The 15,844-nt window shown below is 41.7% G+C and overlaps 1 protein-coding gene across 1 annotated transcript; it reads left to right on the forward strand.

Annotated features, from left to right (window-relative positions):
- Positions 1 to 299: 299 nt before the first annotated feature.
- Positions 300 to 10,367, forward strand: LOC131901476 (STAM-binding protein-like). The gene is made up of 6 exons (XM_059252607.1): positions 300 to 309; positions 2,168 to 2,292; positions 3,035 to 3,172; positions 6,195 to 6,307; positions 7,225 to 7,324; positions 9,476 to 10,367. The coding sequence occupies exons 1-6, from the start codon at positions 300 to 302 to the stop codon at positions 9,530 to 9,532; spliced, it is 543 nt and encodes a 180-aa protein (XP_059108590.1). The 3' UTR covers positions 9,533 to 10,367.
- The last annotated feature ends 5,477 nt before the right edge of the window (positions 10,368 to 15,844 follow it).

Raw genomic sequence — 15,844 nt, forward strand, 5'->3', positions numbered from 1 at the left:
CCTTCCCCTTGTCCATGTCCTCAGCCGTTTGCTTCCACGGATCCACTTTGCTGTGGTAACAGAACCTCCTGTGATGAGTGTTGTCTCGTTCCTTCCTGCCATCTAACTGTCTTGTCAAAATAACCTTTAACTTAGTTTACTCAGATAAGTTTCCTCAAAACTTGCTTGAGTTCAGATCCTCATCTTTTCTGAGCTCTGTAGAGATTTGAAGAAGCACATTAAGAAAATACTAAATCATTTTCCATCATAAGAAATGGTTACTTTATGAAACTTGGACTCTCAGATAATTTTAGGACATAATGGAGAGATGTGAGGGCAACAGAATTTCAGGTGCATGAGATTATGTTTTCAGCATTTGGTAGACTCTCACAAAAAATCCTCAAGTAGGGCCAGAGATGTTGACTCTGTGGGTGAAGCGCTAGCAGTAACAGTGTCCAAACCTGAGATGGAATCTCCAGAAAGCATGTGACAGTGAGGTGTGGTTGGCCACCTCTACATTCAAGGTTCTTTTCAGGTGAGATGGGACAGGGAGACAGGAGAAGACCTGGTTTCTTACAGCACAGCTAGCTGGGCAGACACAGAAGCACAGAAGAGATTCTGTTGGACCAAAGGGGCCAGGGAAGATCAGCACTCCAGGCAGTCAGTTCACATCTGCAGATATGCTGAAGCACCTGTGCATCCTTGCTCACACATCAGCATGGACATTCTGAAAAACAAACACAGATCACGGACATGTGCAAACACACTCACAGTTCATACAGAAAGGATTTTAAAGGGAAAATACACATATTTCTGAAAAAAAGTTCTCAAGTATCTCATCTCATTTGGTTTATGTTGTTTGTTTCATTTGTAACATCTATTTTTACAGCCTGAATAGACTTGACTTGAGATCCTGCCACCTCAGCAGGCAAATGGTGAAATTCCAAGTGTGCATCACCAAAGCTGACTTTTCAGATGTTTCTAAAGTATTGGTTGATTCTTGTCTTGCCTTGCAAGAGTCAAAAATCTCTTCTTGAGTGAGGAGGAGCTGTAAGCCAATTTTTAGTACTCTGTCTCAGTTAGGCACAGGTGAGAGAGTCGGCCTTTGCCAGAATTGAGCCTGTGCACTAAGCAATCCACACATTTCCAGATGTAAGAGTTAGCCTTTCCCAGCTGTGAGCCTGTGCACTCAGCAATCTACACATCTGTGTAATGTAATGAAAAAGCAAGAGTAAGCTGCTCAATAGGAACCTATTGGACTGGAGAATAATCAGGAAAGGGATGACTGGTTCCAGCTAAGTGGAGCCATCTGTCCTTGGAACTTTGCTGAGCTAAGTGCACCATTTTCACTCACATTTGGATTTGAGGCTGCGACTTCTCTAGGCGGTGTGTGCCATGGGTGACCCTGTAGTTCCAGGGTCTCAAGGGTTTCCTCCATCCCTACGACATACCCTATTAGGGACAGTCTGTGATAGTATGACCTTGAGAAAATCTTTGTATGCTTTCATGCAACTGCAACCTCTTGAAATCTGGTGGGGTTTATTGTGGCCTCAAAACTCTTGGGGAAAATGGTCTGCATGACTGAGCATGCTCACAACAGGCTTTCCTCAAGTGGAAGTTCTGGAATACTTGTAGTTTGGCTCAGTCTAAGTCTGAAAGGTACAGACAATGGAAGCCAATTTTGTGAAACTCAGTCTCAAAACCCATGAGGACCCAGGGAAAACTAAGTCCAGACCTGAGAGTCCAGTGGCCAGCAGACCTGGAGATCTGAACCACAGATAAAGAAGACATGTCTGTCCCAGGAGGGACTCAGCAGAAGTTTATATTTTCTCTGCCTGTTTGTCCTGTTTAGTCTTCATGTTACCCACCAGAGTTGAGAGGGCCCTTTGCTCACTGAGTCTGTGAACCCACACAGAAATTTCTTTGCAACCGACTCATGGTCACACCCAGAAATATGTTGTTCCATCCACTTAAGCTGACAGTAAAGACCATGCTCACAGCTACCACTCAGCTGTGGCCAGAGCTTGGAGAAAAAACTCCCTGCCTATTTTGTGGTTCCATCATGGGGAGAGGGGCTGCTGTAGAGAATACCAATGAATTTGTGTTTTTCCTCCAGGCTACCAGACTGAGTTCTGCTCAGGGACACCAGGCCCTGTAACCTCAGATTTCTTTCTCTTTTCCATTGCAGTTCTGAACTCCAAAGGCCTCCGCCCTGTGATCCTTCCAAAAGACTTATGGGATAGGTTCCTGCTTTCTGCCAAAAACAACACAAAAAAAGGAGTGGAAACATGTGGAGTCTTATGTGGTACCCTGGTAAAGATAGGAAAGCTCCTTGTTCTGAGACTGTTTCTTCCCCCTTGGCTTCCTATGACTCCCAGAAAACATATCCAGGGGCTGTGTCTATACTTATCACTCCACAGAAGGAACCATGGATGACAAGGCCTGGCCACCTTGAATTTGATGATTTTGCAATTGGTTGCTTTTCAGAGTCCCTTGAATTGAATAATTTGCTTCAGTGCTATAGTTAGAAATTTTCACTCTAGTGGTGCCTAGTGCCTGTAACCCCAGTCATTGGCAAACTGAGGCTGGAGGCTTCCTACAAATTCAAACCTGGCTCACATACAGAGTGAGACATTGAAGTAAAAGCAGGCAGGTTGTCAGGCAGAATGTCAGGTATGAGACATGGAGACAGGCACATTGACTACTTCTAAAAGGAGGAGGACTCAGTTCCTTTTGTAGCCTGGTCTGACCACCTACTCTGTGGTAAGCCTTGGAATATAAATTAAACACTTCAAGACCCTCAATCAGACCTATTGCCTGCTGCAGGGAAGACTCTAGTCTCAGGATGTGCTAGGAGGGACATGTCAGGTTCATCTTATCCTCTGTGCCTTCATACAGTTCCCAGCAAAGCACTGGAGCAGTTAAGGTGGAGAAACACTGAGGTGAGGGAGAAGGATGAGAGTCATTCACTGGGGTGGGGGCTTCACTTACTTGTGTTATGAGAGAGTGGGTTGACAGTGCCAGGGAATTGTAACAAGTTGTTTTCTCTTGGCAGGAAAAGGAAGAATACCACATCAGTCATGTTATAATCCCTGTGCAGAAGGGAACGTCTAATTACTGTTGTATGGAGAACGAGGAGGAACTCCTTTTTGTTCAAGAAGAGCTGGGGCTTCTCACCTTAGGTTGGATTCATGTAAGCAAACTGACCTCCCTGTGGCAGCTCCTCTTCTAAACACACTGCCTATTTCTTTCTCATCACAAAGTCAATCCATTCCAGATCATCTGTCTCTGAGCACATGCAGTCACTAGTGTTTCAGCGTTGAGTCAAAGGCACGTTTCCTGGTGTATTTCCAGCTCTTCTAATTTTATCTCTTACTCAAAGTAATTCTTCAAAGTTCCAATACTTTGTGAATAGATGAATAATGGTAGCTTTCCTAGGATGTATGAGAACATGGTGTAGAGACCATGTCCCTAAAAGCTGTATGACTGGACGTATTTTAACGTCAAGATAATTCATTCTAATGATTGCATTTTGTCTTTATGGAGAAGCACTTGCTTTGTGCACACCAAAAGAGCACCTTCATGCAAGATTTTCAGGTAGTTGGCCATGCTGTGCAGGCTTGTGGTGATCTTGAAGGAAATAGAGTTCCTTCCCTAGAGAGTTCTTCTGAATGATTCTCTCATTTTCATGGCTTCAAACTCACAGAACATGCAGTTTCTCTTAGAATGTGACAGGTGTAAGCCACAATCAGTTGGTTATTTCTAGGTTTTGCGAGATCACAAGTACTTTTGTACTCACAGCTTGGGAATTGCTGATATGTGAGGCAGTTTCCTGTATCTTTATGCTCCAGTTACATAAATTCTTACTGCTTTGCCTAACAATAATATAGCATGGCAGATGGAAATTTGTCCTTTTGTGCCTGGAGATCACACAGAAAATGAGCACCAGTTTTGATGAGGCAGAGTCCATTCTACTTTTCAGGAGATAAATATAGGGCACTGTGGGTTTCATGGAAAGAGGATTCCCACTTGAGGTGACTTATAATGACTTACAAAGAAGCCCAAGGAGAGCTTCCTGGGGAAGTGGTCCTGCATCAGTGAGCAGTCTTGTCCGTTGGGATTTGTGGTTGATATTAGGAAAGGATGGCAGATTTGTGTTGACATGACCCTTCAGAGCCATGCTCTCCATTGTCGGGTGAGGGCAGAAAGAACAGACCTGTTTTTGAGTAAAGGGAGAACTCTTTGGGTGTTCTGGGCAGAACAATGATGTGATCAAAGCCAGACTCAGAAGGTAAAATGAAGGAATTGCAAGGCTGGTAACAGTGGGGAGGTCAGTTAACGTTTGGGAGCTGGTGACTTCCAATGACGATGAGAGGGTGATGGCCATGTGCACAGGAATGTGGGATTTCAGGGATCCAGGGGCTGAGGAATAGAGGTTGTCCAGTCTGTGACAGGGCAGGCTTGGAGTGGGACCCATGGGGATGGCAGTTATCATAAGCATGAGTAGGGCATCTAGAGGAAGATGGACTTTGGAAGTGGGGTTCAGTCCTACCTTGTGGAATTTAAGGCACTTGTGAGATATCACATCTATGGAGCCTTTGCTGGCAGTTGGATGGAGGTTTGGGGAAGCCCAGTGAAGGTAGGAGAGGAATCTGTGTGGCTTCTGAATGGAGGTGGTCCAGAAAACCTGGTAAATAAGGAGTGTTGACAGCAAGAGAAGTGATTGGCTGACAGCTGAGGAGGAGATCTAATGAGGAGAGCAGGAACACAGTGCGGGATGACAGAGACACAGGCTGCAGGAGAAATGGTTATGGGGTTCACAGAAGATGCACAGCAGGGACAGTGGGGGAATGAGTTCAGTATGTGACCCAGGGACAGGCTCCAACAGAAGAGGATCAGCTCATTGAGAATGGTGGCTAATGACTTTTACGCCTTGGTTGGTAGAGACTGCAAGGTTTAAAGAAGCCATGGAAAGCTTGGTGTACGGCACAGTCCTGGAAGCCTAGCCTTCAGGAAGGTGGGCCTGCTGGATGGTGACTTTGGCACCAACCTGTGCTACACAGGCAGACCGTAGCTTGAAAACAAAGTCATCTGATGAAATTACTGCTATTGTGGAGCTTGTCAGGACTGCCATATTGAGGATCACATCTATCTAGGCCAAGATTATAGGCGAAAGGGAGAGAGATGAGGCTGCTTTGTGCAGAGTTGGGTTAACCGAGTACGGACATGTACAAGAATTGGGAAATGGTTTCATCATGATTTTGTCTAGTTATTTTTTGTTTCCTTCACTTTAGTTTTTTCTTTGACTTTTAGTTTTACAAGTGCTTGATATTTTAAAATATAGCTTACTTGTAGTGTACATATATGAACAGCAGAGTTTAATGACTCCTTGAGGAAAGAGGAATTTGCTGAGAGCCTGGTCCATCTTTCCAAATTCCTTCCTCTGAGACTGATCCCCCGCTTGCTCTAACTGTCTCTACTTTGATCTCTATAGAGTTAATCTCCTAAGTGTGCCCCCTCCCTGCTATCAGTACTTCATATTTGCTTATGTCCTGAAATGCAATGGATAGATACATGACTTTCACATCTGGCTTTCTTGGCTTAACATCTGCAAGGTTCCTCCCCATTCTGGCATGCAGTTGTTTGATGTGTGTTTACACCTGGTGAGCAAGTGAAGGAGGGGAGGGAAGGGAAGGAAAGAGGGGTAAGATAATGTGGCAGTAGTGTTTACAGCACCACACCCGAAGGGCAGAAGGGTCTCCTCTTAACAGGGAGAAATCACATAGGGAGGTCTCAGAGGCAGGTTTGAAGGCTTGGAGCTGAAGACCCTGAGAGTCTATTGAACTGATGTTTGAAGTAGTCATGGGAACTCTGAGGGAGATGGAATCAGAGTCTGCTGTTAGCAGGAGGGAAGCAGAGGTAAGTTAGATGCTGAAGGACAAAACTTGGTTACTCTTTAGGCAGTCAGTATAACTAGGCTTGGATGAATAAAGGGATCTTGTCCTCAGTGAATGACCAGCTTAGGACCTTTATGGTTCAGGAAGACAAAAGAGATAATTCCTTCTTCCTTCTCCACCTAGTAGACCAGAGTGTTTTCCTGGCGTGATTTCGGGATTCATGGTGGGAACCAGTTGTTGAAGCTCCTCGGGACTGCTTTCCTTTGTGGATCAGGCATGGGGCTCACTGGGAATTCTTGGCTTCTTTTGTCTTCTCAGACCCATCCAACCCAGACAGCCTTCTTGTCGAGTGTGGATTTACACACTCATTTTTGCTACCAGAAGATGCTCCCAGAATCCATTGCAGTGGTGTGTGCACCCAAATATAAACAGTGAGTATGTAGGATTCAGGTCTGGATGGTACAAGAGCAAAATGCTCCATGGCTCAGAACACTGTGAAAATGAATATCCAGAGTGTCTTAAGTGATTGCTATGAAAGCCTCCCTTTAAGGTGCATATTCTAATTAAAACCAGCTGCTCTTAAAAGATGTGCTGACACCATTGCTGGGCTCCATCTTCAAGAAGTGACTTCAAGAGCCAGAGGTTAAAGAAATTCCACACTGGACACTGCATACGAGTGTCATCTCTTATCATTCCCAATGTCATGTTAATCTGAGTTTCTCGGCAGAGCTAATGTTGAGAAAGCAATGAATCATCTTGTTTTGTTTTGTAATAAATTTTTGTACACTGGATATTGTCTCACAGGGGCTATTGGACCCTGGTTTCAGCACACCCCCAACTTGCTACTCAAAATGATTGCCCTAACAGACCTAACTTTTTGTTTGATTCTTCTTCCTTCTCATTTCTACTGTTGAGTTCCTTTGCATCATTAGGCCAAGAAAGGGATCCAGAGAGAGTGAGACAGAGAGGGCGGTACACGTACAGGGGTAAAAAGAAGGGGAGGAAGGAGGAGGAGGACAAGAAAAGGATGAGGAGGAGAAGAAAGAGAGGGGGAGGGAGGGTGGTTGAGACTATGACAAAGAAGACAAGGTCTAACAGGACAATGACAATGATGACTAGGAATAGGAGAAGGAGTTCCACATGGTCTATGAGGGAGGAAGAGTTGTGCAGAGAAGACGAGAGACAGGAAGAGAGGAGGGGAGAAGGGTAGAAAGGTGAAGAGAAAGGGGAGGAGGAAGAGGAGGAAAAGAAAGGAAAAGAAGGGGGACAAGAGGAAAGATGGAGAGGAGAGAGAAGAAAGAGACGGGGGATATCTGCTCGACTGTAATTTTACTTTTTCTCATTTCAGAGTTGGAATTTTTACATTAACATCTTATGGATTAAAAGTAATAGAATTCTGTCCCAAGAGAGGATTTCATTCTCATAATCAGGACTCAGCTCTCTTCTGTGTATGTATCTGTGTACAAGAAATCAAGGCCATATTCCCAGCCAGGACATAGAGCTGATGTGATTGAACATCTTTTTGATCCTCATGGAAGATCAACCTCATCACCCACCTTCCTAGAAATCCATAATAACCATGTATCTAGGAAGCAGTGGGCTGTGGATATCAGTTTCTTATATTTGCAACCTGGTCATTTACTGTCTTTGAGGGTGCTGGCCATCTGGACCATTTTTCCTGATAACTGGGGATACTAATACTATGTACTTTACAGGCTGCTGAGAGGATAAAGGAAGAGGGACTGGGGTGGACTTAGGGGCAGAGTGTGTCCTCAGCATGCTTGATACCTTGGATTCCATCCCCAGTAACATGGGGAAAAGAAATAACCCACAAAGTATGGAATCCATTAGCTTATTCAAGGCTTATTACTTATTCATTTGTTCTTCATCAATGTCAGTTACTAGGTTTCAGAGGGTGATCAGAATGCCAAAGAAAAAGCCATGTAAGATAGATAAATTAAGCATATTTCATTCTGAAGTTTTGTGCTCACCTGCCTAGGGAGGTGGTTTTTTTCTCCCAGTTTGTATCTGTGATAACAACACACTTAGTGTGATCAGGCCTCAGGGCCTCAGATCAGCCTCAGATCAATGAGATTCTGGCACTTTACTTTACATTAACCTGGACTTTTTCATCCACTTTGATTCAGAAGGAATGCAACAACATAGTGAAAAGACCAGAACCCAGTCCTATAAAATATATAAGATTGAGGGATACAGCACAGAGATTGAAGGAAGGCTAAGATACTGAGATCAGAGTGCTAATTCCAAGTGGTAGAACTCTGTATGTGTTTTCTATGTATCATACTGAACGCGTGTATGTATTTATATATAGTTTGCATCATACTCCTGATCCTAACAGTAAAATAAGACCTAATGAAACTTCAGCTTTCTTTAAAAAGTATGTATGTATATATATATATATATATATATATATATATATATATATATATATATATACTTTTATTTCATTATTTTTATTTCTTTAACTTCATTGTGTAGTCTTTTAAAAGTAGACCCTGTTTTGAGTTTAATTCTCTTTCTATTTGCATTTTCACATGAGTTTAGTGCCTGTGTGGTTAGAAGAAGTTGGCAGATGCCCTAGATCTGGAGTCAAGCCATTGCTCACTGCCCACTTCCCTGCAAGAGCAGTGGGTGTTGTTAAACACTGTACCATATACTCCAGTCCCTGTTTTCTAGTCTCATGGATCAAACCAGGTTTTCAGTTGAATGTGGGGAAGATCTTTCTAAAAAAGATCTGTTAAAAAATAGATAGCTCTATCTTGGAATACAAAATGATTAGGTGCTAGAATTTTGAAAGATGTTGCACAAGTAAAAACAAAAAAATGTCTAAAACACCAGTTCTCAAGTTCCCAATTGGCAAGACCTCCTCCAAACCCGACCATGGTGAAGCACACCTGTAGCGCCAGCACTTAGACAGCTGCCGCAGGAGATCACAAGTTTGAGGCCAGCTGAGGCTACATAGCCAGGCTTTCAGATTGGTAAATCCTTATGACTTTGTATGCCAAGTGTGAGTATCTCCTCAAGGACTATTAGGTCCCCTTTACCATCTGATTGACATCATGATTCCAATACTGCACTGAACTTCCTGGTCCCTTTTAATAAAGGAATGTTTCACAAGTGACTCTGGAAAATAGATGCAAAGATACACGGGGAGACACTGAATCCGACCATGTGGAGAACTTGGTAGGAGTGTTGGGTGCCAGATCTTTTGACATTGCTTCTATTGACATCAGGATTTCAGTGCTAGGATGAGAACTATGTAACTTCAGTGAGCTTCTCCAATCAGAGGCTTATTGCTTGGGATGTGGCTCAGTTGGGAGAGTGCTCCTGTTTCAAGCACCAGGCCCTGGACTCATTTCCCAGAACTACTGAAATCTGCCATGGTGGTGTTTGCCTATAATCCAGCACTTTGGAGCTAGTGGCAAGAGAGTAATTTCAGGATCCCTCTGGCATACCTAGGTTACATGTTCTAGACTGGGTCACATGAAGCTCTCTTTTGGTATAATATAAAAGGTATAAGCTGTTTCAAAACAGGAGTTGTCCATGCCTTAACCACATTTCCTTTTCTCCAATTGCAGGACTGCAGTCACGTCACCATCCAAAACAGCCTGGTGACTGTCACAGATTTGCGATGAGTTAGATCCCACACACCTACATCAGTGGGAGCGTGTGTGTGTGTGTGTGTGTGTGTGTGTGTGTGTGTGTGTGTGTGTGTATTGTGCATGTGTATTTTGTGTATATGTGAGTGAATGTAGGATGGTGTATGTGTATATGTATATGTGTTCAACCTATGTTGTGTATGTTACATCTGTTTCATGTATGTTACATCTTTGTCATTTATGTTCACTGGTGTGTATGAATGGCACACTGTACTCATTCACAGAGCCCAGAGGAAGACACTGATGTGTGCTCTATTAATGAATTAGAATAGTATATCAGTCATTCATAATGACTAGAAATTGATTTTATTATATAGTTTACTTGTTATTAGTTTTAGATGATATTTTCTGGCCAGGGTCCAGTATAGGAATAAGGGCCCAATGCACGCACTTGCTGGCTTGCCTCACCTGCCACAGGGAGCCTAGAGGACAGGTTGTAATACCAATGCTCACTAACCAACTGAAGAAAAATGAAGGTCTCTGTGGTGGTATTTTACTTGTACTGAAATGTGATTTTAATTTTATGTTAATAAATAAAGTTGCCTGGGGGTCAGAGTTTTAGAGCCATAGCAAGTGCGTGGCGGTGGTGGCGTACGCCTTTAAGGACCTGGAGGGTGGTACATACAGGCAGTGACAAGGCAGTCACGTGTTTAGTTTACAACCAATGAGAAGGCAGAACATCTAGACTGTTTAAAGACATACACACAGGAAGTAGGCCCCTTTTTTTGGAGAGCTCTCTTGGCTGAAGCAGGATAGCTGAAGCAGGAAGGGTAAGGCTCTTAGTTCTGACCTCTTGGCTTTCTTCTCTGAATCGGCTCTGTGTTTCTTATTTAATAAGACGGTTGGTTACATCTACATTTGGCGCCCAACGTGACAAGAATCCATTAAACCCGCTTAACTTGGCTTGGCTGCAGGTCCGGGTTCCCGCCAGGGCGGCCGGCAGGTCTGGTTTCCCGCCAGGGCGGCCGGCTCCCTAGCCGGGGCCCAGGTCGGCTTGGCCTCAGGCCGGACTAACCTTGAGCTACTTGCTTAAAGCCAGTGCTACAAACAACTCAGGCCTGCCCTGCCGAACAGGGCCCCTGCCTGTAAAACCAACGCACGTGGTTGGAGCTTAAGGTAGCCAGAGCCAAGGCTTGACTAGGCTCAAGCGAGAACACGTGGCTGGATTCAAGCTCTTAGGCAGAACGTGTGGCTATGCTTGCTTGCGCTCTCTCTCTCTCTCTCTCTCTCTCTCTCTCTCTCTCTCTCTCTCTCCCTGGACTCACACCTCGGACACTAGGTGGCTGTTTGAAATTCCCTCGGATTGGTACTGTTCTACAAGGACTTGGTAAGTCACTTAACATATCAGATATTTTAAAGGAAACTATTTAAAAGAAAAAATTTTTTTCCACATTAAAAAAAATGGGTTTTCTGTGTACATTGGAAGAAAATTGGGCTTTGTTTGCAATTTTAGACAGTCTGACAATGGAACAGCTATATGAGAAGATTAATGTTGATCGAATTATGCATTTTATTACTATGTTTATCCTCATTTTACTATTTAAAAAGATAGTCAATTTAAGTGCCAGGATGACAGCTTTAGAAAAACCTATTAAACCTGTAAAAACTCAGACAGAAGAAACTAACAGTGAAGCTGCTTCAAGATTGGATCATAGGGTTACAGAAAGAAAGTCTGTTTTCACACAGTCACCCTTAGTTTGTCCAGTAACCGTACAGCAGTCGCCTGATCAAATGACTACACAAAATATTTGGGCTCCAATTGAAATGATAGATTTACGAAGGTTTAAGGAGGCAATAGTATCTTATGGTATGCATTCCCCATATGTAAATCAAATGTTAAACTCTTGGTCAACATATAATAGGATTGTACCACAGGACTGGCGGGAGCTGGCACAAGCTGTTCTTGAACCCAGTCAAAGGCTTCAGTGGCTAACTTGGTTCAAGGACAAAGCTAAAAATAGAAAAGCAGTGGAGGGATAAAGGAATACAAGTCTGCCAGGATCAGCTTATTGGAGAAGGTCAATATGCTTCAGCACAAACACAATGTTTATATGATGTCCAAACCCTAATTTTATGTCGAACAGCAGCCTTGAATGCATGGGACAGAGTTGAGGAACCAGGAAAAAAAAACTGAGTCATTTACAAAGGTTGTACAAGGCCCAAAAGAATCTTTCACAGATTTTTTACAAAGACTGGCTTCAGCAGTAAAGAGAATGGTCCCGGATTCAGAAGCTAGTAAGATAATAATTGAATCTTTGGCCTTTGAGAATGCGAATGCAGCATGCAAAACAATAATCAGGCTGTTAAAGGCAAGATCTGCACCTTTGGAAGATTGGATTAGAGATACGGTTAATGTTGAAGCTCATGAGCATGATGATACGTGGGTAGGAGAAGCAATTTCAAAAGGTTTGAGGAATGTTAGATGTTTTGGATGTGGAAAACAAGGACATTTGAAAAGGGACTGTAAACAGGTCATTCCTAGAAACAATGTTTCTTCAAGGAACAATGGCAACAGAATGCCCCTTCCTTCTGGAGTATGCAGAAGGTGTGGTAAGGGAAAACACTGGACCAACGAATGTAGATCAACAAGGGACAGACAGGGTAATCCTTTGCCTCAGTCTTTGGGAAACTCCCAGAGGGGCCTCAGGCAGGCCCCAATAGCAAATCCAGTTCAAACCTTTCCTGCAGTCGTAGAGGAAACCCCTACCCAGAGCAATTAAATAACCAAATGCCTATTGGAATAAGTCATGCTGGTCAGGATGATGAAACAGAGAGAATAGAAAATTCAGGAGTAAATATAAAGAAAAATTTTTGGCAAACTTTTATTAATGAACAAAGACCAAAATTATCGATAAAAATAAATGGTGTTTTGTTGTCTGGTCTGGTAGACACAGGTGCGGACATTACCATAATTGCACCAGAATTTTGGCATCCAACTTGGCCTCTTCAGGAGGTAAATGTTCAACTGTTAGGAATTGGGACATTATCTCAGGTGAAACAGAGTGCAAGATGGCTCGAGTGTATAGGTCCAGAAGGACAGAGAGGAAAATTGAAACCATATGTAGCTAACATAGCTATGAACTTGTGGGGTCGAGACTTGTTGCAACAATGGAATATTCAGATTAACATCCCTCCAATCTCAGAAACAAATCATAAATTAGCACATGTTTCTGAGAGAAATATTAGAAGGCATTATTCTGAGTGGTCACCAGCCATCCATATTATACAAGAACAGGGCACAACAACTGATGATCTTCCAAAGACACCAACAGCTCTACCTTTAAAATGGTTAACAGACAAGCCTGTATGGGTCCAGCAATGGCTTTAACAACAGAGAAACTCCAGGCTTTAGAAGAGCTGGTAGAAGAACAGTTAAATGCTCAGCATATTGAGGAATCAGCCAGCCCTTGGAATTCTCCTGTATTTGTTATTAAAAAGAAATCTGGTAAATGGAGAATGGTAACAGACCTTAGAGCAATTAACAAAGTAATTCAGCCAATGGGCTCTCTACAATCTGGAATTCCTCTGCCTACTCTGTTACCAAAAGGATGGCCTCTCATAGTTATTGATTTAAAAGACTGTTTCTTTTCAATACCGTTACAAGAAAAAGACAGAGAAAGATTTGCTTTCACAGTGCCTACTTATAATAATTCTCAACCGGTTAAAAGATTTCAATGGAGGGTCCTCCCACAGGGAATGTTGAATAGCCCAACTCTGTGCCAATATTTTGTACAACAGCCATTGGAAGTGATACGTAAAAAATTTCCTAAATCTATAATTTATCATTATATGGATGATATTTTACTAGCTGACTCAAATGCAGATACTTTAGAAAGAATGTTTGAAGACGTAAAGAAAATTTTGCCTTGCTGGGGATTACAAATTGCTCCTGAAAAGATACAAAGAGGAGATTCTATTAATTATTTAGGATATAAAATAGAGCTACAAAAAATTAGACCCCAAAAGGTGCAAATTAGGAGAGATAGACTACAGACTCTTAATGACTTTCAAAGATTATTTGGAGATATTTCTCATCTACGAACTATTGTTGGGGTAAAAAATGATGAACTGCATAATTTGTTCAAAACCTTAGAAGGTGACAAGGACCTAAATAGTCCAAGAGAGTTATCACCTGAAGCTGAGAAAGAATTGGCCTTGGTAGAAAAGAAAGTACATGAAGGGCACATGGATCGTATTGATCCAAAGCTGGATTGCATTTTGGTTATTTTACCTTCTAGGCATTCTCCTACAGGAATATTAATGCAGAGGGAAGATATTGTATTAGAATGGATATTTTTACCAAATAAACCAAACAAAAAATTAAAAACTTATGTGGAAAAAATCTCTGACTTGATTTGGAAAGGAAAATTGAGACTTCGTCAATTAGCAGGAATAGACCCAGCAGAAATTGTTGTACCTTTAACTAAGGAGGACATTGAAAAATTATGGACAGAAAGTGAACCTTGGCAAAGAGCTTGCAGTAATTTTTTGGGAGAAATTAACAGCAAATATCCCAAAAGCGATAGAATTGATCTTATAAAGAGAGCTGATTGGATCTTGCCTCGAATTGTACGGGAAAAGCCCATATCTGGAGTTCGTACATTTTATACAGATGCCAACAAACAAGGAAAGGCAGGTTACAAATCAGAAAATTTAAGTAAAGTGGTTCAAAGTCCTTATAATTCAGTTCAAAAATCAGAATTATATGCTATTCTGTTGGTATTAATGGATTTTTCAGAACCTCTCAACATAGTAACTGACTCTCAGTATGCTGAAAGAGTAGTATTACATATTGAGACTGCAGAATTTATCCCTGATGCTTCAGAATTAACTTCATTATTTATTCAATTACAAGATACAATCAGGAAAAGGAGTCATCCTTTATATATAACTCACATTCGATCCCATACTGGTCTGCCAGGCCCTCTAGCACAAGGCAATGATGAGATTGATAAGTTATTAATAGGAAATGTGCTGGAGGCCTCAGAATATCATAAAAAACATCATGTCAATAGTAAAGGTTTAAAAAAGGATTTTTCCATAACCTGGCAACAAGCCAAAGAAATAGTAAAGAAATGTCCTACTTGTTCCTTCTACAATCAAACGCCATTACCAGCAGGATGTAACCCAAAGGGTACTCAAAGGAATGAAATCTGGCAGATGGACGTGTTTCACTTTGCAGAATTTGGAAAACTGAAATATGTACACCACACTATCGATACTTATTCAGGATTTCAGTGGGCAACTGCTTTGAGTTCTGAAAAAGCTGATTCTGTAATCACTCATTTGCTAGAAGTTATGGCCATCATAGGTATACCTGCACAAATCAAAACTGACAATGCTCCATCATATGTCTCTGTTAAAATGAAACAGTTTTTTGCTTATTACAGTATAAAGCATATTACAGGCATACCACATAATCCTACAGGTCAAGCAGTTATAGAAAGATCAAACAGAACTCTAAAGGATATGCTAAATAAACAGAAAGGGGCAACAAAAACCCCCAGAAATAGACTGCATAATGCTCTATTAACTTTGAATTTTCTTAATGCCAATGAGAAAGGAACAACAGCTGCAGAGAGACATTGGATAATAGAAAAAACTACAGAATTAAATCAGCCTATATATTTTAAGGATGTGCTGACCTCAGAATGGAAACCAGGGTATGTGTTACATTGGGGACGAGGTTTTGCTTTTGTTTCTACAGGAGAAGATAAGTTGTGGGTACCATCAAAATTGATAAAGGTTCGATTTGAACAAGAGAAACCTCTTAATTAGAGGAGGTGATAGCTCATCAACCAACATGAACATCCAATTTAAACTAACTTATACCAGTAACACAACACATGTCTTTTCATTTAATCAGATAATAACTTGCCAAAAAGGAACATCCCCAAAATTAGTCTTGGGGAAAGGTTTTTGTTTTTGTCTTTTAGGAGAATGAAGGTTAAGGAATCTGAAGAACACTGGACAAATAAGACAACTGAAGAAAAGGGACAAATCATCTATCCCAGGAAGCAGAGTAAAATGGCGTATGGATATATATTATCTAAAAAATTTTATGTCTTCCTAAATGTTTGTTTCTGCTTTTCTCTAAAGATTTAACACTATTGGTCTTCTAATAAATAGTCCCAGTCCAATTAAAATTTAAAGCTGACTTTGGAGTTGGAGAATGGCTCTCTCCTTCTTTAAACTCAAGCATGTTGTTAAAAGGAAAATGCAAACTCCCTGTATCATGCCAGAATAAAAGAGCCATCTTCTGCTATGAGACAGGAGAAAAGCCAAATT

Source organism: Peromyscus eremicus, unplaced genomic scaffold (genome assembly GCF_949786415.1).
Source record: "Peromyscus eremicus unplaced genomic scaffold, PerEre_H2_v1 PerEre#2#unplaced_91, whole genome shotgun sequence".
Lineage (NCBI taxonomy): Eukaryota > Metazoa > Chordata > Mammalia > Rodentia > Cricetidae > Peromyscus > Peromyscus eremicus.

Coding starts and splice junctions, on each gene's coding strand:
- LOC131901476 (XM_059252607.1), top strand. Junction 3,173..6,194: donor TCACCTTAGGTTGGATTCAT/GTAAGCAAACTG, acceptor TTGTCTTCTCAG/ACCCATCCAACCCAGACAGC. Junction 7,325..9,475: donor AGGACTCAGCTCTCTTCTGT/GTATGTATCTGT, acceptor CTCCAATTGCAG/GACTGCAGTCACGTCACCAT.